At 38.8% G+C, this 24,379-nt stretch overlaps 1 protein-coding gene across 1 annotated transcript in view; it reads right to left on the bottom strand.

Annotated features, from left to right (window-relative positions):
• The window catches only part of slc1a7b (solute carrier family 1 member 7b), a 90,666-nt gene that overhangs the window by 9,358 nt on the left and 56,929 nt on the right, over window positions 1-24,379 (bottom strand). The window contains exons 3-7 of the mRNA XM_041791670.1: window positions 14,110-14,325; window positions 4,673-4,715; window positions 4,350-4,581; window positions 4,129-4,228; window positions 2,464-2,697 (exon numbers count right to left, since the gene is read on the bottom strand). Coding sequence (XP_041647604.1) covers window positions 2,464-2,697; window positions 4,129-4,228; window positions 4,350-4,581; window positions 4,673-4,715; window positions 14,110-14,325 — 825 coding nt within the window. The remainder of the gene's footprint in view (window positions 1-2,463; window positions 2,698-4,128; window positions 4,229-4,349; window positions 4,582-4,672; window positions 4,716-14,109; window positions 14,326-24,379) is intronic.

Genomic DNA, 24,379 nt, shown 5'->3' on the forward strand with positions numbered 1-24,379 from the left:
CATTCCAGCCCTCAGGCAGCAACTGGTTTTCATTTATTTCTGCATGGATTAAGACAAATCTAAAATGGTTATTTCTGCTGATATGAACAAGGAAGGCATGCAAGACACACTGACATTCATTTAAATTAAAAAGTGAGAGTAAGCTATGTCCCAAACCATCAAAAGCTCATGCATGCATAAATTAAGAACACACACACACACACCCACCCCCACACCCACACACACACACAAAACAAGGGTTACCTATGAAAGGCTGTTATTTGAATCCCTAAAATACTTCCATCTCTTTCAACTTGCCATGTTTTCTTATCTTAATCCTAAAATTCCTATGAAGCTTTTCATGACCATTTTCCTGCCATTTGTAATAAGATAAAATCATATCACATACTAAAAAACTATAGGGCATGTCTCCCAGAAAGTGTCAATCTAAGGGTAATAACAAATTTAAGCTCATAAGGGCTCATTCACCAATAAGATTTTTTCTAAATGCATTCATAAGAAAATTCTAAGAGAAACCTATGTTGGATTCATGAGACATTCTTAAAGTGTGAAACTGGTCACGCCTGTGTTCTTCAGTTGATGAAAGCCATGCTCTTGTAATTTGGGGGGAAGTTCATGCTTCACCCAAATTAGTGACATATCTTCCCTTTTATGACCGTATAAGGATATATTTACAGTACAGCAACTTCCTTTTTCAGATGCACCTCACAGATCCTAAGTTACTCTAAAGACCAAAAATCAGAATTATGGTGATAACTACTCAACAGTCACGGAGTTACTCAAATGACAATTCAGCAATCACAGAGTTACTGTGATAACCATTCAACAGTCACAGTGTTACTCAGATGACATTCAACAGTCACAGAGTTACTCTGATGACATTCAACAGTCACAGTTACCGTGATAACCATTCAACAGTCACAGAGTTACTCTGATGACCACTCAACAGTCACAGAGTTACTCTGATGACCACTCAACAGTCACAGAGTTACTCTGATGATCATTCAACAGTCACCGAGTTACTCTGATGACCATTCAACATTCACAGTTACTCTGATGACCACTCAACAGTCACAGAGTTACTCTGATGATCATTCAACAGTCACCGAGTTACTCTGATGACCAATCAACAGTCACAGAGTTACTCTGATGATCATTCAACAGTCACAGTTACTGTGATAACCATTCAACAGTCACAGAGTTACTCTGATGATCATTCAACAGTCACAGAGTTACTCTGATGATCACTCAACAGTCACAGAGTTACTCTGATGACCATTCAACATTCACAGTTACTCTGATGACTACTCAACAGTCACAGAGTTACTCTGATGATCATTCAACAGTCACCGAGTTACTCTGATGACCAATCAACAGTCACAGAGTTACTCTGATGATCATTCAACAGTCACAGAGTTACTGTTATGACCAATCAACAGTCACAGAGTTTCTCTGATGATCATTCAACAGTCACAGAGTTACTCTAATGATCATTCAGCAGTCACAGAGTTACTCTGATGACCACTCAACAGTCACAGAGTTACTCTGACAACCACTCAACAGTCACAGTTACTCTGATGACCACTCAACAGTCACAGAGTTACTCTGATGATCACTCAACAGTCACAGAGTTACTCTGATGATCATCCAACAGTCACAGAGTTACTCTGATAACCATCCTACAGTTACAGAAACATACCAATTTATCTTCATAATTAAACATTTTGCCACTAAGATCAAACACTGCATGTTTTAATTTGATACTTTTATCATTATATTTGTCATAATCCAAGCCTGACTTCAGCGGCAGGCTAAACTCCTGCCTGCAATCACCTCATTGATGAAGCACTCCTGATGAAGACATTCAATCAAGAGTTACTTAGATTGAGGTTGGCAGCATGCTGCTGCCAGGACGTCTTTGTCCTCATCTCAATTACAGCCAGCTTATGTTTTGGAGATTTGTAAACAGATGTTTGTGTTTTATTCAGCCTCTCAGTTTTCAGTTTTGATCAGATAGTCAGAGACTGTTCTGTTTTTGAATTTCTTCATAAAAGTTTTTTCAACTCTTCTCCTATGTTTGAGTCTGCTTTTGGGTCCTCCACTACCTCGTGTCATTATGTAATTATGTATTTGTGTATATTATTGAATAATATAAAAGTTTTAAATTAATAAAAATGTTGTAAAATAGAGTTGAAATAATATTCTTTTGTGTCATTCTTAATTTTAATGATATATTTATAATAAGTGCAAAAATCAACCTTTCATCCTGTCATATCAGCACTCAGAATAGGTGTTTTCTTAGATTTTATTCTTTGCTAAGAACAAATCCCAGAAGGAAACTTTTGGTGAATGTCAAAATTTTCTGAAAACTAGGTGAGAGGGTTTTAAGAACAGATCTTTGCTTGTGAATGGTTGGTGAATAAGACCCGTTGAGTTTTTTGTCTTTATTCTCTTTATCCATACCTGGATGAGGTTGCTAGAGCAATGAGCAGGGCTTGCAGGATTCCCCGTATGTAAACAATGGGGCTCTTTTTGGTGATGAAGAAGTACATGGCAGGCAGGATGAACAGACCATGCAAGATCAGACCAAACACCACAGTAACGGCATAAAATCCTAGCTTTTTCCCCATGGCTGAAGGGTCGCTCATCTCCAGGATCTTACCAGCCACCAGGAACACAATGCCAAAAGGAAAGTACCTGGCAGAGTGAGAAGTTTACAGTTAGCAGCGGTAGCTGTTAGATCACAAATAGGTCACGATTTATTCATTTACCTTGTATTTTAGGAAACAACTTCAAAAACTGCAATTTTGACAGGACTAAACAATTTGGGAATTATCAAATTATGATTTCTTCCCAAAAAAATGCAATTGTGATTAAACATGCAATTATTCTGTAAGTGCATTTCTTCAACAAACAAGCAATAATCATTCTTTTTATAACACACACAATATTTGGCAGATTTAACTAAGGCTGAACAAATAAAAATATATCTAATTGCAATTATTTTGACTCATTGAAAATTTGATATGAACTGTTATATTGAAGAGAATTCTCATTTTATGTCTCTCTCCTTTTTGCTAAGACAAACATTTACAAAAGGAAAGTATGATTTTTGCAAACTTTTATAAAAAAGATGACACTTAAATGTTTGCATGATGCATAGAGCATAACATCTGTCTTAAAAATGTGTTAATCTGGTATTTTGATTCACATTCAGGTTAAAGAAATCTTGCAACTGCTGTGATTTGAAATTAGCAGCAGGTCATTACCAATTTAACCTAAATTTCTAATTGCACACTCCTAAATTTCAGTATCTCAGCAAAGATGACCCACATTCAGCTCAGATCTTTTCACACTGCAGCTGCAAAATATATCTTTGACATCACGATTACCACATTAATGAATATTTTGAGACCTAATAAGACTCTGTGGCTTTAGACTTTCATCAGATAAGACAGATTTTACTTATGTCTCAAAATGGAAAGGGGACTCTTGGTCTGCCTCACACCTTAGTTTAACATGTCCCTATGGTCAAATTATTTTCAATCTTTTCAAGGGTTACCGTCCATTTAGTCCATTCCAGTTTCATTAGTTTGTTTTTTAAAACGATTCTGTTGTACCACAGTCAGCAGGCTACGCCTGTAATACATGTTTCTATTTTATGCTCAGTACGATCTCATCTGAACAGATTTTTTTTCATTAAAACAACTGAGATTTGAAGTTTAAACTTTAAGAATTATAAAGAGTTGGGTTTAGATCAGGCTTGGACCCATAATGTAGTCAAGGCTGTGCTCTGGGATAATATACACAGGCTTGGGAAGAGCTGGGCTGGAAATTTTGGATCCAATCTACACTTCAGCTTAGTATGGAGCAAGTAGTCCTAGTATTTTGCCCCCATAGTTGATAGATATCCATCATAGTGTGCTACGTTGTACATTTTTGGTAAATTTAAAGATAATCTAAAATTTAAAATTGGCAAAAGGGATTTTCTGAATACAGAACATGGCCACATGTAAGCTCTTGTAATATTTCATTATCAGGTTTTTGAACCTCCTACTGCATACTGATAATAAAGGAAAAACCATCTCTAGATCCTGGAATGAAATAGAGCTGTAAGGAAATCATTACCATATAACAATAGCCACAATTCTGAGGACGGCTTCATTAAGGCTCTGGCAGAAGTTCACCAAGGCACTGCCATTTGGCCCCATCCTCCCCAACATAATACCTGTCAGAACACATGGCACGAACATTTAAAGTGATGGATGAAGACACGTTCAACTTCCTGTTAAAATGTCATCTTGAGGTCAAAAGGTACACATTAAAGGTAGAATTATGCAGGATTTTACCCATGGTGGCAGAGAAAATCACAATTCCTAGAACGTTCATCCCGTCACTGGTTCCTTCCCGAGTGCTTATGATCACATCTGGAGGAGGGGTCAGGTCGAGGGCAAAGTTCTGGATGTCTGTTCCGTTCTCATCCTGGATACCGTAGATGAGCGCTCGCCGCGTACTGGACTCTGATTGGGCCTGACTCACTGTAGGCTTGGGTTTGACTTTGATCTCACTGCTTGTTCGATACTGTTGACAGGGGAAAGGGGGAGAAGTGAATAAAGAGCTGCATTAATGTCCTAAAACATCATTTTTGAGAGTTCTCGTTAACAGGTCTTACCTGCTGAAACGTGGCCTGGACCAGGTTAGCAGGGAACATGTTGCTGTAAGGGAAAGAAAATGTTACATTGATGGTTAGTTAGTGTTCATGCTGGTGTATAAGGTTTAGTTTATCATAAGTTACAATACATATCACTTTCTTCTGTTAAAAAAACAGCTATTCAGAGTAGGCTGGAGCTCAAAAACCAATATGGCAATGTGGCCACAACTGATCTAAACCATGGCATTCTGCCAAAGTCTAATTTTCATCACCATAGTCTATTTCACCCCACCAACGTTGCATTTTCATAAAGCTGACTTCCTGCTGGCCTACTCTGCAGTGAACCCCTACATGCATGTAAGCCGTGTTGTGTGCACAGAGTGTGGTATGGATGAACACTGCACTGTGTGACTGAGCTTCAGATTCTCTAATTACAGGAGATGGAGCCTTGAAACATTTCAGGTGAGCTTCCTCTCCACTTTAAATCCATGGAGGATCTGTGTATCCATATGGATTCATTAAAAAGCTATTTGCAACCACTAAAAGAGCAGAGAAAGAGAGAAGGACTGGACAGACACCAGCAGTGGAAATGCAAGCAAGATCAGGGTTTATGCAAAACTATGACACGTTGTACTGAACTGAACTGACTGCTAACTGGAAACAGAGCATACATGAGCATTGTCTGATTATGCTCTTCCATACTACAGATGGAGGTTTTTAACCCGTCTGCTGCAATGTCTCTGTGAGTTTAAAAAAATTATCTGAGTGCGTCGATATTTTCAGGACACAAAAGTAGCTTTAAACAGTTGCCACCCCTAGGCCAAGTTTACAGAAAATTCTCTATGGCGGAAACAGAATGACCTTTTTATTAGTAGTGTAAACAATAAGGACACACTAAACTAATAGGAAAGTAATGTCAGACTTTATAGTTAGGCCACAATGTCAGAAAATAAAGTAAGTAGAAGAAACTGAGACTACTTTTTTGGGGAATACAGTGAATAATTGAACAATTGTGAAAAGAGGAGAAAAATGGGTTAAAAATCAGCAAAAAGTGGAACAAAATGGTCAAAAAGTGGAAAAACAATGCAAAAAACAATGCAAAAAAAAAAAAAAAAAACAAAGTTGCATGAAATCCTGATTATATGTTGCACTATTATAGATCTTTTGTAGATAGCCACTGTTACGCCATCACTCAGTGGTGCACAGCAGTATTCATTTCATCGACTAAAACTGACCAAAAACGTTTGCCACAGCCTTTATTCCATGAGAAAGAAGAGACTAAGACTAGCCAAAGATAAACTTTTGATGACTAAAACAGTCTAAAAGTTAGTTAAGCTTTTGTCAAGATGACTAAAACTATATAAAATATAATTTAGGTTTTGTGGGGCATTTAATATCCATGGTATTTCTCCACTGTGGGTAAATCTTTCAAAATACAACGCATCTGTTGCTCTTCTGCCTCTCAGCTGTAGAAAGCAGGGACCCCAGGTTTCGCAGAGAGCATACAACACACTACCATGGTTTGGTACCAGACTAAACAAGACTAAAACTGTAAATTTGATTAAAACTAAAAGGCTTTTAATAGAAAGACTAAGACTGAGACTAGAATTTTAAAAAGCTGTCAAAATTAACACTGGTGGAGATCAGAGGTGCAGATGTTCACGTTGCCCTACTATGACATTTAGTCGACACTTATGAAAGCAATTTAAGTAAGAGAAAGAAGAAAAAATCATCAGAAACTGTCAAATGTAGAGATTCACCTCAGAACACTCACAAAGAAAGAACCTTTCAAAGAGTAAATCAGATGAGGTGATTCTATACAGGCAAGGGCAAACAAAAAAAACCATGATGCCAATGTAGCCGTCCTTCGAATGCCTCTTTGTGTAGCTTTCCATTCAATGTCAAAATCTGCTCTTCATTACACAAAGAGGCATTTATGAGTTTGTCTTCTGTTTTCAACTCATTCTGCTGAAAATCACCTGTCAAAGGAGTCACAATGTGTACTGTAACACTGACGTCTGTTGGCCAAGGTCATTAAGTGCACTGATGTTTATTAAGGAGGCATTTCTCATGTTTAACTTCATCAGATGTGTGCTTAAACTTTGTCGAGAGTTTTTCCTTGAGTCTCAGGCTGCAAAAAGAGGAGCTTTCACCATGAGCCTCTCTGCTTTGGTGCTGGCTGAAGCTATTCAAATTCATACAAAATGAAGAGAAAAACTATGTTGTGCCTTCAGGGTTAAAACTGCTCAGATATTTCCCCTCCCATCCAAACTAACCAAATCATGCTGAAATAAACCCTTTTTGGTATGCGTGTCAAAGTTGTGCAAAACAGAAATTTGAATTCAATACTTGCTGGGCTCGACTTTGCACCACAGTTCTTTGTGGAAAATGCTTCCTAAATTTTTGGGACATTCTACTTTTCATGCAGAAAAGCAAATTTCCTCATTATTTCACAGACACAAACAACCTAGGTGCCGATTCCTGCAAATCAGGCTGACTAGGTTTATATAACTTTGTCTTGGAAAAGTTGCCTGAGCAAAACTTCATTTTCTATCACACACAACCCACAAGCCATACTTTCCACAAGACCCTGCTACACAGAGAAGGATGAGGCTATGAAATAAAATAAGCTGGACCAGTTTCAATGCTTCAGGTGTTACAACCCCCCTTCTCCCCCCTGAAAAACAATCTTGTAATGGCACATTCAACTGACTCATCATGGATTTAAAACATCAAGCCATGACTTGAAAAAGACATTTAAACAGTTGTTAAAACCTTCATAAGATGAATCGCTACACTGATGTTCAACTGTCTGCATGAAATCAAAGCTGGGTTTCAACCTACAAATTCAAACTGAACACTCTCTGTGGCTGAAACCCTGATCCATGCACTCATCACTTCCTCTCTGGACTGTTGCAATGGAGTCCTGTCTGAGGCCCTGAGCAAAGCCTTGGAGAGGCTATAGTACAAATCCAAATATCCACTGCCAGGGTTCTCACCTGCACAACGCCCTTGCAGCCATGCCCTTGCCCCTCAGTATCATTCCTTCATACCCATGAAAGGCGTTACATAAAGCCAAGCTATTATTTTCATTAATGTAATTATAGACTGGCAATTAATCTAGCCTATTACATTACACTACATTGCACATACAGTGCTCCTCTCAGCCGCAGACACCAGGCTGTTAAAAACAGGTGATTGGTTTTTGTAATTGGTGACTAGAGGTCATAATTCCAATATAGCTAAAATGTCATTTTCATAGCTATTAGGCAGTAATGAGCAGCTCCAAATCAGTTAGGCATCTCTAATAGGAGGCCACCCATAAGCGGAGATAAAGGGGAGAGTCTTCTGGGGCTCAGACAAACTGGGGACCCATGGAGGTCAGAAAAATCATGCACAAATGTAAAGCTAGGCTGTGATAACTTATATCTACTTCATTATATCTAAAATGGGTGAAAAGTGGCAAGAATGAGTTAAAATAGTTAAAAAATGAAGAATGGGTTAATATATATATATTTTAATAAATCAGTTAAAATGGTAAAAAAAAATGCCTTATTGGGCTCAGAGTGAAAAAAGCAGGCAAAGTGGCAAATATGGACAAACTGGCACAAACTGGGTTGAAGTGACAAAAAAAGTTTTTAAAAGTGGCAGAAACATGCAAAAAATGACAAAAGTGGAATAAAGTAGGCAAAAAGTTGCAAATAGATGTTGCAGGAATGGGCAAAAAGTGATTATAAAAAAACTGACATAAATGGGTAAAAAAGAGCACATACCAGATGGAAATGGGGAAAAATGGGCCATAAGTGGCAAAAATGGGTGAAAATTTTACAAAAATAGGGTTAGGTGGCAAAGGAATTGGCAAGAATGGGCAAAAAGTGGGAAAACGGGCTCAGAGTGACATAATGGGCAAAAAGTAGCAAAAAACTGACCAAGAGTAGCAAAAAACGGGCTAATTAAATAAAGATGATTAAAAGTTTCTTTTAGAAAATGGTAAAAAAAAATAGTGAAAAGCACAAAAAGGTAGCTAAAATGGACAAACAGTGGCAAAACCAGGCAAAAAAATGACAAAAGGCAGCTATAGTAGGCAAAAAGTTGCAAAATGATGTTGCAGAAATTGACAAAAATGGACAACAAAAGTTGGGCAACAGAGTTTTGCAAAATATGGCCATAAAAAGGTTAAAAAGGTGGTAGAAATAGGATAAAAGTGGCAAAAAAGATGTGGCAATTATGGATGTAAAAACCGGTTCACAAAAAATAACTCCACCATCAAAACCCCCAAAAAACTCTAAAATGAGGTTACTGTTAGCCAGGATAGCTAGCACCAATGCTACTGATCCAGCACATATGCACTGATATCCTTAATAAATCAAAACATGGGAGGGCCCGTTCTCCGGGGTTTTCAGGGCCCAGCCTGTTGGCGGGCCTGTCTCTAATACTTTAATGGCTGGACCAGGTATTCTGTGGTTTCTGTGGTTAAATCACTATCCAACAGATTTAGATTCATCCTGAAGCTCAGTTTTCTCCGATAAGTCAGAGTCTACACCTTCTGTGTTCTAATAAGGCACTAACGACTTATCACTTTTCTTCAACTTTTTCTTTTCTTAGAGACGTTTCACTTTTGTCTCTTTGTTGCTTGTTAGGAAAGTAAAGGAAAGTCTGAAGAGGAAAATATGAAGAGACACTGATTGATTTCTTTTGTCTGCTGACTTTCCTAAACACTCTGAACAAAGAGTTTCTTTAAAGGAACATCTTCCACTGTTGTATACAGCGCTCAGCCTGCCTGCAAATCTCTGTTCAGACTCATGAGTGGCCCTTCTCTGTTTCTCTGTTTCTCCACCAACAGCATGAAAACAACTATGGATTAGACTAACAAGCACAGAGACGATGTATGGAAGGTTACCAGCCATAGGCCTACTGCAGAGGTCGTGTTTACTGAAAATTTCTTCGTCATTGATGGATCTTTTCAAAGGATGACAGAAAATCTTGGAGGCTGTCCGTCATTTTGCCCAACTGAAATAATAAGGATGACCCTGTGTGCCAACACAGACGGACACAAGGACCTTTTCTATTTTGCACACATAGCCCATCAAGGTGGTTATTAGATCTATTAAAAAAAGGATTCCTCTCATAGCCTGTGGCCACAATCAGACTTTGCAAAACCAAGCCTCCACTTCATTTCTTTTTAAGAGGTCTATCTCTACGAAAAGACACACTGGGAAATGTCAAGATGACATACACCCTGGACAGCGTTGTAATTAAACTGCAGCCTCTATGACACACGTTTGGCATGCAGAGACATGACAGAGCAGGAGCCTCCAGACACTGCTGCTGGAGATGCCAGGATGTACCTTAAAGCCATAGACTTTGAGTTTTTTCTTTGCCTTGAAGTAGCCACTCCAGTCTTTGAGGTCACTGCACTTGCCTCTGATGCTCTACAGAACTGCGGCATTGATCTGTCCACAGCATTTACTGTTGTTGATGGAGTGATTGACACTTTGTCCAACCTCAGGACAGAAGAACAGTTTGGAAAACTCTTGCAAGAGTGCAATTGAAAAGGCAGAAGCTGCTGGGATCAGCATCCCCAGTCTCCCCAGGACAGCAAAGGCAGAGGAGGGTGCCTGCAAAGTATAGCCAAAGTACTGATGCAGTCACTCCTTCCAGTCAGTAGAAGACTACTATAGAGTTAAGGTGAAATGTGATAATAATAACAATAAATTTTATTTGCATAGCACCTTTAAAAACAGAGGTTTCCCAAGGGCTTTGACAGTAAGCAGAATCACAATTACAAAGCATCAAACACAAACAGCAAAAGAAAGACAAAACCCCAACAACAGAAGAACCCATGGAAAACTCAGCCATCAGTGTAACTCCAACATCATAAAAAACCAGCAGAACATTCTAAACTAGATATTATAAAACCCAGATATTTAAGATTCCATAATAAAAGTGAAGACGAAGAATAAAAACCCAGAATAACCTAGACCAATCCAAGCAACACAGGAACCCAACTACATATATGTACTACTTATTCATAGATGTCCTTTCTCAGGAACTATGAACAAGACTTAGAGGAGATGATGGTGAGACACGGTCCACTAAAATACTGAGTGCATACCACAGTTTGACAAAGGCCGACAACTTGATAGGCAAAGATGCAAAATGTCCAGACTCTCTTGAGGCCATTCACACACTGTGTGAGTTCTATGGGGGAGAGGAGCAGAAGTTGAGAACAGACCTCAGGGTTTTTCATGCCAAACACATCCACCATGAAGGGTATGTTTAAAACACTGAGAGACAACAGTGGAGATTTAATGACTTTTCCTCAACAGTGGCTTTCTCTTGCCACTCTCCCATAAAGCTTTGACTGGGGAAGAACCTGGGCAACAGTTGTATGCAGAGTCTCTCCTATCTCAGCTGCTGAAGCTTGTAACTCCTTCAGACTAGTCATGAGTGTCTTGGTGGCCTCTCTTACTATTCTTCTTCATGCATGGTCACTTTGTGAGGACGGTCTGATCCAGGCGGATTTACACATGTGCCATGTTCCTTCCATTTCTTGATGATGGATTTAACTGAACTCTGGGGGATGTTCAGTTCCTTGGAAATTGTTTTTTGTATCCACACCCTGACTTATACTTTTTAAAACCTTTTCTCTGAGTGCCTTGGAGTGTTCTTTTGACTTCATGGTGTAATGGTAGAAGGAATACTAATTGACCAGTGACTGGACCTCCCAGACTTGAGACACATTCACTGCACTCAAGTAATCCCAATTCACTGATTGTGAAACTACTAGCACCAATTAATGAGTTAGGTCAGCGACTTAAAGTAGGTGAATATTTATGCAATCACTTATTTGAACTTATATATTTTTGTTTAATTGACATTACTTTGTAGAAATCTTGTTTCATCTTTGACATTAAAGAGGTTTTTTTTGTATTTTTTCTTAATTTGTAAAGAAACTACATTGACCATGATTGATTTATAAAATAAATATAATGGCCAAACATCCAAGGGGGTAAGTATTTTTATAGGCACTGTATGCAGGGAGATATTATTGAGGTAGATGCCAAATGATGCACACACCCTAGTGCATGACTTAATATTGCTATGCACTGACCTCATACTATGGCTTTTTGGTAGATTTGATGTAAACATCAAGTTTAAGAATTAAACTGGCTCTCAAGAGGTTTGCAACCATTTTTCATGTTGAAAGTTATTGCACTGATCGACTTTGAAGCTACTTTATAAGATAGAAAAGTTACATATTGTTGCCATAAAATATCAAGTGCTTAAAAAAATTGCAAGCTCTTTGAAAGATCCAATTGTGCGTCACACTAAGGTTATCTCAGATACTCTAAGCCAGGGCTCAGACAGCTGATATTTTACTGAAAACCTACATTATGGACTGGCTGCATGGAGTTTGGTGTCAGATAAGGCAGAAAAGATCCAATGAGTAAGTGATGCTCCTTATTTGTAGTGTAGTACTGTAGCAATCAGATGTTTTAGATCATGAGATGATTATGACAGACTGTTCTCATCTTTTCACTAATTTGCATTAAAATGTAGTTATTTTTCGATTGTTAAGAACTTTATCACAAAATATTAGTTCATGCTTCACTTAGTCCTCCATTAACCTGACTGCCAGATGGATGTGTTTCACACAACCATCTGGAAAGCCCTTAAATACTGAGCGTTTGGTAAAGGGCAGACGATTTGAAAAAACTCAGAGTGTGATTGGGTGAACATTCTGTCTGTCACATCTTTACTGGCCAACCAGAGCAACAAAACATGTGCTGCCACGAGGTGCATGTGTGCAGCTGCCGAGGAAAAACGCTAACCATGGCAACTACAGACATGTCAGTACACGACTTTTGTCGTTATTGAGAAGAAAACAACTCACTGCTGTTCTTTGTTCTTCTTTTAACAAGGAAATGTCATCGAGTTCTGATGAAATTGGCGCTTTAGCAGCATCAATGCTAAGCTCTTCTGCAATAATTGCACCGGCCTCTTGTTGCTGCCTGCTTACATCACGACTCTGCTGCGACTGAAAGTACTGTCCCTTGTCGCTGATTGGTCCTGTCACTTTCTAACCGGGCCCAAACGGTTCAGACGGGAGCTTTGCAGGATGGATTCCAGTGAGAAACAATGAAACAGGCGTATCCATCTGCTTTGCAAGGTTAGTCCTCCATAGCATGTGATACACTTCTAATCTATAAAGAGTGAGATGCAAACTTAATAATAACCATTATAAAGTCTAATGAAACTGCTCTCACCTCACTCATATCAAATACATCATGATATTTATCCTAAAATGTTTTTACTGCTCATAAATAGGTCAATCTCTGTAAATCTTCTCTATGTCCTTCTCTGCTCCAAACATCACCTTTAAACCCTGTCAACACAAATCCTCTCTGCAGCACAAAAATAATCTGTGTGCAGCTTTCACTGTGTGTCATTTCAGCAAATGTGGCTCACACAAGCTCTGTTTGTTCTCTGCTAATTACTACGGTGGCCAGCGAGGGCAAACGATCAGTAACAGTTAAAACAACGTGAATTAAGACAAGAAAACGGAGCGATTGTTCTGATGGAGCATACCCAGGGTATTTGGAGCTAGCACTGACCCTTCTCCATCCATGATGTCAGAATCCAGATTCATTTCAGAGTAAATCTCTTGGCTACAGTTTAACATTACTCCACATCAGGCTGGAGATGCTTTAGATCTTCTTGTTGCTGCAATTTCAACATAATTCTGCTGTCAAACCATGCAACTTTTTAGTCTTAACAAAACATTAATGCCTGCTCTCCCATTCCTTCCTGTTGAGCGTGGGTTAATCTGTCAAACAAAGTGCCTCTACAGACTGGGAGGACTTCTGGATTTGAAGTGTTTCTTTTATGCAGTTGCTTTTGAGTTTGCATGTTTTCTTTTAATTTAATGTGTTTACATTGTGTTTTATATTTATGAAGCCTAGTGTTAGTTCATGCAGGACACAGTAGTCATATCCTTATCATCGCCTCCCAGCTCCCACAGCCAATCACAGCTCTTTCTCTCAACACCGTGGCAAAAACTCCTCGACACAAAAACTAAACAACTTTTTGTTATATTTTTATGATTTTTTTCAGCCTATCTCATCTGCCTCATGATAAAAAAGGTTGTTGACCAACATTTTTCATCATAATTTTTGTTGACCAACTTAACATAGGTTCTAAAAGTATGTTGTTTTGGCTCTTGTCGATCGGTTGCCACAGCATGGATCTTTTTCTCAGTGTTTACAGGTTTTCCACAATCGATTCAGTCCTTTAAGGTCACAAATGAATACAAACACTTGACATCTTGAGTCTGACAGTTTCAGCTGAAAAAGAATCTGAAGAGTTCGCAGAATAAGAAATGACATGTTCACCATGTTCAACAATAAGTCTCTCTAGTCGTGTACATGTAAAGGTGGATGACACTGTGGCCTTACCGGATGAGGTCCAGCAGAGCATCTGCAGAACTCATGACAGTTTTGCCGCTGTCTTCAGAGTCCTCTTTCTGGGCTGCACCTCCAGGGTGGATGATGGAGACCATGATGATTCCCACCACCACAGCCACAAAGGTGGTCCACAGGTAATAGGACACTGTGATCAGACCCAGCCGGCTGGAACACTTGGCATCGAGGGCTGCAAGTCCTGACATCAAACTAGAAGAGGAAAAAAAATCAAAGTGAGGCTTAAATTGATCTCCAAACTTTGGGGTATGTTTTAATAATGCATGTTGAGTCATAGAAAAGCATGTCTAATGCGATCAATCAGCCTTGCAGCTTGGTGTCAAAGGGTTGTGAAGTGGAGCCAATGCATTTAAAGAAGGTTTTATGAGGCAAAACTTCATTTTTTTAACTTACACAAGAGTAGAAAATCCTTCAATGTGTTTCAAAACTTCAGGTATAAAACTTGAGAAAATGATTGCAGTGTGAAATTTATTTATCTATTTTTTTTTTTTTACCTTTTATGGGATTATCTGTAACCTCACACAACCCAGTATCCACTGATGCAATCTGCCCAAACTTTTGTTTCCAAGTGACCCCAGTTACTACATTCACATTCAAACTCCAAAAACTTTATTCTTCCTCTCTGTTAAGTGATATAAATGAATGCATAGGAAAAATACTGTGGAGAAATAGTCTTGTCTATAAACCATCTTAAGTAAAAAGTATTTAATCTAAAGTTTAAGTTAAGAGTAGTTTTTAAAGTACTGAGTAGATACTGAGGAGTTGTACAGTAAATTATGATCCATTCGTACTGGCAAGAACAACAAGAGCATAGATCTCTAGCTAGGTTGTTCAGGTAAAGTCACACCTCTATCATACAGGAAACTACACGGCAAAATCTGAGTGTTATTGAAGCTCATATATAGTTAAATTTAACACTTCAAAAGTGTCTTTATGGTCAACACTACATAAAGTCAAACTACACTTCAGGAGAAATATATTACTGCAAACAGAGCTACAGTAACTCTTGAAAATCCGTGACAAGGTGGTCCTCCTCTGACAAGAACAAAGCAGAGAGTCAACCTCATTGCAAGGCAGTTCATACTGGTGAAGAATATACTCTATGACTCCTGTAAGAGCACCTAAAGTCACAGGAGGGAACTCTAACTCAGTGGCAAACTTCACTCGTGGTGCAAATGAGTCTAACATCAAAAATAACAACAATCAGCAGGAAAAATTACCAAAAGAATCCCAGCAGGCATCAGCTGTTTAGGATGTGATGTGAGCAAAGTATTCAAGTAAAAGTCCAGCTACTCTGGTTAAAACTGACTCAAGTTTGAGTAAAAGTATGGATTTCAAAATGTACTAAAAAAAAGTACAAGTACCATACACATTCATAGGCCATCAACACAGCAGTGGGAACAATCTGGGGTTAAGTGTCTCACCAAAATACAATATCAAAATATATTAAATATCAATATCAAATAAAATAGGTTTTAATCGTGGAGTACCCCAGGGCTCTATTGTTGCTACCAATCTTACATGCTAATCAGAAAGAATAAATAGCCATTTTTTGCAGAAGATACACAGCTTTAGATTTCACTGTACTCAAATGATCCTGATCTAATAAACTCCCTTAAATCAATGTTTAGATGAATTTAACCTATGGATTTTTTTTTTTTTTTTTTTTTCAAATCAACACGTCTCAAAAACAAATGACTAATTTTTTGGTTCAAAAACTTAGTGACACAAAATCAATACTCATTTCAGTTCCATGTCCTTAAATTGCAATAATATAGAAGCAAAGAACCTTGGTGCTATCATGGACAGTTTAACAAAGTTTACATGCTCATAACACTGACAACTTAAAATATACAGCATATTAAACAATATTCATATTAAACATGATCTTCATAAAACCCAACATAATCAGCGGAAAGTAGAAGAGGACCATGATGCTATTGCACAATCCATGCTGCCCCAAGTGTATCGAAATGTGATTGAGATGGGAATAAACTATTTTGTAAAAATGGTTCAGTTTGCGCTGGGGAACTCTGCTTTGTGTGCCAGATGGTAAATCCTCGGACTCAGAGAGGAGGATGTTGACAGGTCAGACAACATAAACAGATTCCCTTTTTGGGCACTTGCTAAAATTACTCATGCTGTCATAAATTTTCAAAGGAGGGTCCCAATGCACCTCAGGGTTTTAACTCACTCAAAAGCCCAGTGATTAAAGTTCAGTGCAGAGATTTTCCACCACAAATACAGCAGCAGCAACTATTTCCCTGTCTCTCAGACATCCATGCATACCCACATTAATAAATGCAACAGTGAGGTAAAGTGAGCTATAAATCATAAAATCTGCAGTAATGTAATTATTTTCACAGGTTTGACACCTGATAGATCAGAATTATTGTGTCATCTGTGAGTGTGATGGAAATTCTCTGTTAGAACAGTAATCCAGTGTGATAACTCAATGGTTGGAAATAAGTGTTATGACCGTAGCCTGTACATAAACATAGATGCGGTGTTAGTGACTTCACTTATTTTTTCTAGAAACAGACTTTTAAAGAGCAGCAGTGTTGTTGCTGTTTTTTCTTGTTGAACAAAGTGGACCTATCAAACATTAATGACTGCCTCTGCACTTCCCTGCTTAAAGCCACCATGTAAAGGTATTTCATGAAAACCGTCGAGTGTGGATGAACCTTTCAGTACTGAAGACTGCACAGAGTCAGCATCATTTTACATTTCTTTCTGGATTGTTTCCTTTTAGAACTGTCTAACTCTTTTCTGCTGTCATTAGATGTCAAACAGTGTGATTGGTTTTTTATTTTGTTACACATTTCTGACTTTCTGGGTGTTTCTTTTTCTGTCTTTTGACTTCCTGAATATTGGTTCAATTCAACTTTCAAACAAAGGCACATGACACTTGAGGCACAAACAGCATGCTCCATCAGACCTCCTGAGGACTGCTCAGGCTGTCTGACATGTGAGACTGAAAAGAAAGTATAACCGAGTTCACAATGTTTTTGAACTGTTATTGTGGAAACATATTTCAGAGAACCAAGTCTGTCATCAGAGCTTTGCTTGCTGTGCCCTAAGAAAATAACTGTTTTCATATTGGACTCGATTGGATGTCACAAACCTTCTTCAGCTAAATGAAAGTGAGACTAAAATTGTCAGTCCTGTCACTCCAGATAAACTGTTCCATATTTCCATGGCATGGAAACTACTTCACACCCATTTGAGCAACAGCTCTTGGATTGTTTATGAGGGGTAGAACCTTTTACAACAAAACATGGAGGATGACTGGACAAAAGTTTCATCAGTTGCGTTCATTATGGGCCAATCAGAGCAACAAAACATATGCAATAGTAGTTTTCCAGGGAGGAAAATGCATAACACCAGCTCAACAGGCAGCTGTTATCATTGTTTAACATCAGAGAGAGCTGTAGCTTTTTGAGCAAAGAAAGAAAACATCCGTTTGTACAAGGAAACGCTCCCTGGGTTTTTGATCTCTTTTAAATCATGACACGTTGGCCAGTTCCAATAAAACTGCTCCCATAGCTGCATCCACACTTGTCTCTTCACCAGCTGCCATGTTTACAGGTTTGAAGTGCAACTTAACCATGCCTATATCATATCTCTTTCCCCTCAAAAGAAGCTAATTGGTCCGACCATTCTCTGACCAAGAACAAATCTTTCAGATCAAAGCTTTGCAAGATGGATCTGTCTGATGATTGACAAAGAATCTGGACAATCCATTTCTTTTCAATTGAAAAAAAAGAAATTGAAGAAATTTCAATCTTTCAACAGAAAATTTCTGGATAACAAAATGACATGATCTGTAATACTTAGCAAAAGCAGTGTTTTCCAGTCTACTATTTTGCTTACTAATTTATTGTCACTCCACTGTTTGTGATAACTAGCTGTGTATCTACTTACTTGTCAAACTGGATAACTCTGTTAAATTGAATAAATTCAAAAGCATTTCTTACTTGTTATATTGAAGTTGCAAAATGGCAAAACATTAAAGAGATACAGCGACTAGATTATAGATACTTTGACCTTTAATGAGCATTAGTTCATGCAGGACACTGAAGTCATACGCCCAGCCAGGATCAGCTGATGGCCGGCTGATCCCAATTATCATCTACTAGCTCTCACAGCCAATCACAGCTCTTCCTCTCAACACACCGGTTCATTTAAATACGATGTACTTCTCACTAATCCCTGCTTCATTAATGCTGATGCACCATGCTGCAGCTGCTTGCAAAGCTTCACTTCGTCCACCCCAGCATTCTCCTTTATAGCGTAAAGCTTGTTGCACCCTCATATTCAGATTCACACTACTATGGATTAATTACTTCTGAACTAATTTTATTTTATTCAACATGCATTGTCATAAATGTATCTATCCACATGGGAGTTTCTAGCAATGCTCCCAGAAAATGCTGCTTGACTAACCCAGGGAGCATCTCTTGAACATTTCTCACACTTGTTTTTTAGTTTGTTGTTCTTGTACTGCAGCTTTATAGAAAGTACTTTGTAAACTAAGTTTTCTGAGAAGTGTCATCCACATTGAGTTACTTATTACTTATACACTTCTTCTGCTGCTTCTAAAACATTTAATAATTCACATCTTATTCTGACTGCATGAAATAAAAAGATAAAAAAGATTAATGTTTAGGAAACTCTAGCTATACAGGGTGGGAACTGCTGAGGGGGGCCTACTGCTTCTGACATCTCCTCTCTGTAGTATCTCTGTATGCACAAAGATGTCTAATCATGTTTGCACACTGATGCACTGATTACACACTGGGGGGTGATGTTTTGCAAATTTTAGCATCAGTCCAAGTCATTTAAAGGGGGTGATTGATGATTCAGACCAAGACATGCAGCCTCCTTCTCACTTGACTGCCCTCCTCCCCTCTCTCTCCCCCTTTTGCAGTGAACCTTTAATTTAAACACTGTGATTTGCCTGTGTATTATGTAGATATCTATGGGAAGTATTTTGAGTCAGAAAGATTCAAACTAAACTCATTCCATATCAAACAAAAAAGCATTTGAGAACAAGCAAATGTGATCCAAGCAAGAAAAAAAAAAACAAAAACATAAAAAGTAAAAATTTGAAATTGACAAAAAATTATTTGTCTTTAAATTTTGAAATTCATCTTTTTGATTACAGTTCTTGGTTTTCCTCTCTCAGGGACCAGACTTCTGCTCTCGGCTGGGCATATGATTACCGTGTCCTGCATGAACTAACACTGAGCTTTATTTAATGTGCTGTCTTGGCCAGGACACTCTTGTAAATGTAATTCTTGATCTCAATGAGGTTCTCCTGGTTGAATAAATTTAAATAAAAAAATAAAACATCAAACATGCCTGAAATACATCGGGCAGAGACAGCTGATGTGGTTGTGATTGGCTGCTATGTCCCCCTGTGTACATAGTCTGTTTATGCTAAAATACAGCTTGACTACCAAACCAGTTGTGGGAAAAAATGAGGTCAGAATAGGCTTTAAGTAGCACAGTGTACACTTGGCCTTATATAAAGGCATTTTGCACAACAGTCTATTACAATGATTTCACCTATTCTTATGATTGTTACATTTATTGTCTCCTATCATCAAGTCAGCAACTCAATGTTGCCAATGTGACCTTTTCTTCTATTTCTAGACATTTTTTATGAATTAATTTATCTATTTTTTAAGAAAATGCCCCACACAACAACCCCACAAGCAACTCACATCCTGCCATATAACCATTTCTGCATGTTTAATTTACACATCTCTGGTCAGTCAGCAGCAGAGGATCTTCCACTCACCAGCCTTTTAATCACAGTCAGACTCTTACAGCAGTGTGAGCACTGTTAGCTTTCTCTTGTGAATGTAAGGATCAATTCTTAATCCTCCATGGCTTTCATTCAGGACAGAGCTCTCTCTCTTGCTTTCTCTCTCTCTCTCTCTCTCTCACACACACACACACATGAACACACACACAGAATGATGAATACTGTAGATTCCTAAAGAAGCTGTGCTGAATGAATGAGGATATCCAACTGAACAAACTTAAGCCAACCATAAGGTTTAATTTACTTGGTTGTGAAACACTCGTCATTTAATACTGAGGCCATTCTATGACTTCTATAAGCACAACAGGCTGTCAGCAGATAGACTGATATTATAATCCTAGTTCTTTGTGCCTAAATGCTGTTATCAGGCAGTCTATTTACCACACACTGACATGAGGGCCTTTTTTCTTTTAACATTTTCAAACAAATTTACCGTGGTGTTAAAAGAAAGTATATGGTGATATTATAGGGCATTTCATCCACCACAATGCTTTCACATAACTAACATTGTTCAGTGCCCGAGCACACTAGTGTATGTGAAGTCTAACACAGTAGGGGGCAATACGCATGTAGGTGGTTTAATCCACCGAGAAAAATCCGAAAAGGATCCTAGAGAGATGTTTAATAAAGGTAATACACTTATTTCCAAATTAGATATGTATTTGTGGCGTTAACCAAACCAACATTATTAGGCTTAACTTAATCTGAAGTCTTTTTAAAGCCACAAAAGACAACAGAAGAAACTGAAAGTCAGTTTCATTAGTTTGTTTTAAAATGATTTCATTGAACCACAATTCAAGAGCAATGTCTGATTTCCTTAGTTAATTTTCAGTCAGTTTTATATATCATTACTTTTGTCAATTTTAAGTTATTTCAGTGGCCACTGGGGGTTTTTCTTTCTTTAACAAAAGGGTACCAACAATTTTGTCCATGTATGTATATGTTAGCTTTATAAATCAGTAATCAGTTCTTCTTCACTGCTCAAACACACTGCACACATGAAGTATCAGTTTTAGAGCAGTGAAGAAAAACTCATCTGAGGTGTATAACGGAACAAGCTAAACTTTGGCAAATTGGCAGTGTGTTACACGTGGGATTTTGCTGCTGCAGGGAGCATTTGGAGCCCCACTATAGTATGCCATCTAATTCAAAATGGGGGCACTGTAGATTGAGGAAAGCACAGATGACTAAAGTTGTGTGCCTTGTATTCCAGCAGATGGTGATATTTCAATATGAAGTTCACATGCCAGTTTAGGATCTAATTCATCCAGGTCATGGTTACGCATTTCTTTGTCAAAAAGGCAGCTGGACTTGCTTGAGGTTCTTGAAGATGTTTCACCTCTCCTCCAAAAGGCTTCTTCAATTCTAATGGGACTGGGGCCAGAGTTGGAATTTATAGTATCTGTTGACCAGCCACATGTTAATGAACTGGGTGGTCACCTGAGAGTCGTTCACTGCTCAGTCAGTTGAGTGGTTGGCATAGTTGTTGACCTGGCTTCACCAGAAAGCGTGTCCTTCTGGGTCTCTCTCAGTTTGCCATGCGTGCATGATGTTGGTGCCAGTGAACCAGCGTGAGAGAGTTGTTTAAACAGCTGTCGAAAGGAATCCAAGGCTGTATTATATGTAGGGGACAAGAATTCTGCCGCCTCTGTTCAGAGATGGCTTCTCCATCTTTACAAAGATGGCCTCCTTGACACCTCTCTCAAACCAGCGATCTTCTCTGGCCCGTATCCTAACATTGCTGTTCTCAAAGGATTGTCCTCTATCCTTCAGATACACTATATTGCCAAAAGTATTTACTCACCCATCCAAATAATTGAAATCAGGTGTTCTAATCACTTCCATGGCCACAGGTGTATTAAATCAAGACCCTAGACATGCAGACTGTTTCTACAAACATTTATTAAAGAATGGGTCACTCTCAGGAGTTCAGTGAATTCCAGCATGGTAATGTGATGGGATGTCACCTGTGCAACAAGTTCAGTCATTAAATTTCCTTGCTCCTAAATATTCCACAGTCAACTGTCAGCAGAGGTGTCAAGTACAAGTACTTTGTTACCTTACTTAAGTAGAAATTTTGGGTATCTATACTTTACTGGTGTAATTTTTTTTCAGCCTACTTTTTACTTCTAGTCCTTACATTTTCAAGCAATTATCTGTACTTTCTACTCCTTAGATTTTAAAAATAGCCTCGTTACTCCTATTTCATTTCAGCTTGTTTTCAATCCAGCTTGTCATTGTTCAAAAAAACACCAAAAAAAACACAAAAACCTATCCAGATAAATTGTGCATAGAGTGAATTTGATTGTGGCTGGACGAGAAGTATAAACATAATACCATTCCGACACCCTGTTGGTTTGTACGCGATCCATCGCATCTGCGCACAACACAAATCACGTCACACTTCAGCAAGGAAATAGCAGACGTATGTAGCCTGGCAGAGACTCAAGAGAACTTGAGCGACATGTCCCAACCAAGCAAGCAAGGAGGTTGATGGTACACATATATGGGTCTTGAATGTATTTGCACTGTACTAAAATGCGTTTATTTTCAATGGGCATAAATGTGGCTGAAACAGGTGCACCCCAAATTTTTCAACAAAAACATTTTAATATAACATTATAGTCATTATGGCCTTTAGAAAAATGTTTTTTGGGGAGGTGGGGTAGTGCACTACAGGCCCCTGTGGTGCAGCCTAAGCTTTTGTCCCTAATGGCATTTTGTCCCCTTACATTACTTTTACTTTTATACTTTAAGAAGTTTTGAAACCAGTACTTTTACACTTTTACTTGAGTTAAAAGCTTGAATTGATACTTCAACTTCTACAGAAGTCTTTTTAAACCCTAGTATCTATACTTCTACCTGAGTAATGAATGTGAATACTTTTGACACTTCTGACTCTCAGTGGTATTATAACAAAGTGGAAGTGATTGGGAACTCAGCCACAAAGTGGTAGGCCACATAAAATGACGAAGTGGGGTCAGCGAATGCTGAGGCGCATAGTGCGCAGAGGTTGCCAACTTTCTGCAGAATCAATCGCCACAGACCTCCAAACTTCATGTGGCCTTCAGATTAGCTCAAGAACAGTGAGTAGAGAGCTTCATGGAATGGGTTTCCATGGCCGAGCAGCTGCATCCAAGCCATATATCACCAAGTGCAATGCAAAGCGCTGGATGCAGTGGAGTAAAGCACGCCGCCACTAGACTGGAACAATGGAGACGCGTTCTCTGGAGTGACAAATTGTACTTCTCCATCTGGAAATCTGATGGACAAGTCTGGGTTTGACGGTTATCAGGAGAACAGTACTTGTCTGACTGCATTGTGCCAAGTGTAAAGTTTGGTGGTGGTGTGGGGTTGTTTTCCAGGAACTTGGCTTGGCCCCTTAGTTCCAGTGAAAGGAACTCTGAATGCTTCAGCATACCAAGAGATTTTGGACAATTCCAACTTTGTGGCAACAGTTTGGGGATGGCCCCTTCCTGTTCCAACATGACTGTGCACCAGTGCACAAAGCAAGGTCCATAAAGACATGGATGAGAGAGTTTGGTGTGTAGATGAACTTGACTGGCCTGCACAGAGTCCTGACCTCAACCTGACAGAACACCTTTGGGATGAATTACAGTGGAGACTGAGAGCCAGGCCTTCTCGTCCAACATCAGTGTGTGAACTCACAAATGGAAGAACGGTCAAAAATTCCCATAAACACACTCCTAAACCTTGTGGAAAGCCTTCCCAGAAGAGCTGAAGCTGTTATAGCTGCAAAGGGTGAATGGACATCATATTAAACCCTATGGATTAAGAATGGGATGTCACTTAAGTTTATATGCGAGTCAAGGCAGCTGAGCGAATACTTTTGGCAATATAGCGTATTAAGTAAACAGCCAAATCCTGACTAGTCCTGAGTTGGGCCATGCGTTTGTAATGTTAGAGTCCCGGCATTCTTCAGTGCATTTAATGGCGTACATCACATTACTCTGTTGGTGCCTGGGTATTTTGTCCTTAGGTGAACCAGCTTCTGTCTCAGTGTGTTGCCAGGTTTAAAGTGTACTGGGATGTTGTGTTTCTGGAAGATCCTCCTGAGTTTCTCAGATTCTCCAGACAAGTAGGGAATAGCAATGCTGTGACGCTTGCTCTTTTCTTCCTCCCTGATGGTATCCTGTTTCTTGGAGGTCTTGATGAAGGCCCTCTTAGGTTATCCACGTTTTAAGGGCATCCCTGTGATGTTGCTGTTCCTACGTCTTGCCTGATGTCTTCTCAGCCCTGTATCATAGAGTTCTGATAACACCCAGCTTGTGTTACAGCGGATGGTGGGAATCAAATAGTGGGTACTGGTCAGTGTGGGTTAGTTTCCAATGAATTAATTCACTGAGGCTTTTATCCTCCACAAAGTGCTGATGTATGAATGACCTTTGACTC

This window comes from Cheilinus undulatus, linkage group 7, assembly GCF_018320785.1.
Source record: "Cheilinus undulatus linkage group 7, ASM1832078v1, whole genome shotgun sequence".
In the NCBI taxonomy this organism is placed as follows: domain Eukaryota; kingdom Metazoa; phylum Chordata; class Actinopteri; order Labriformes; family Labridae; genus Cheilinus; species Cheilinus undulatus.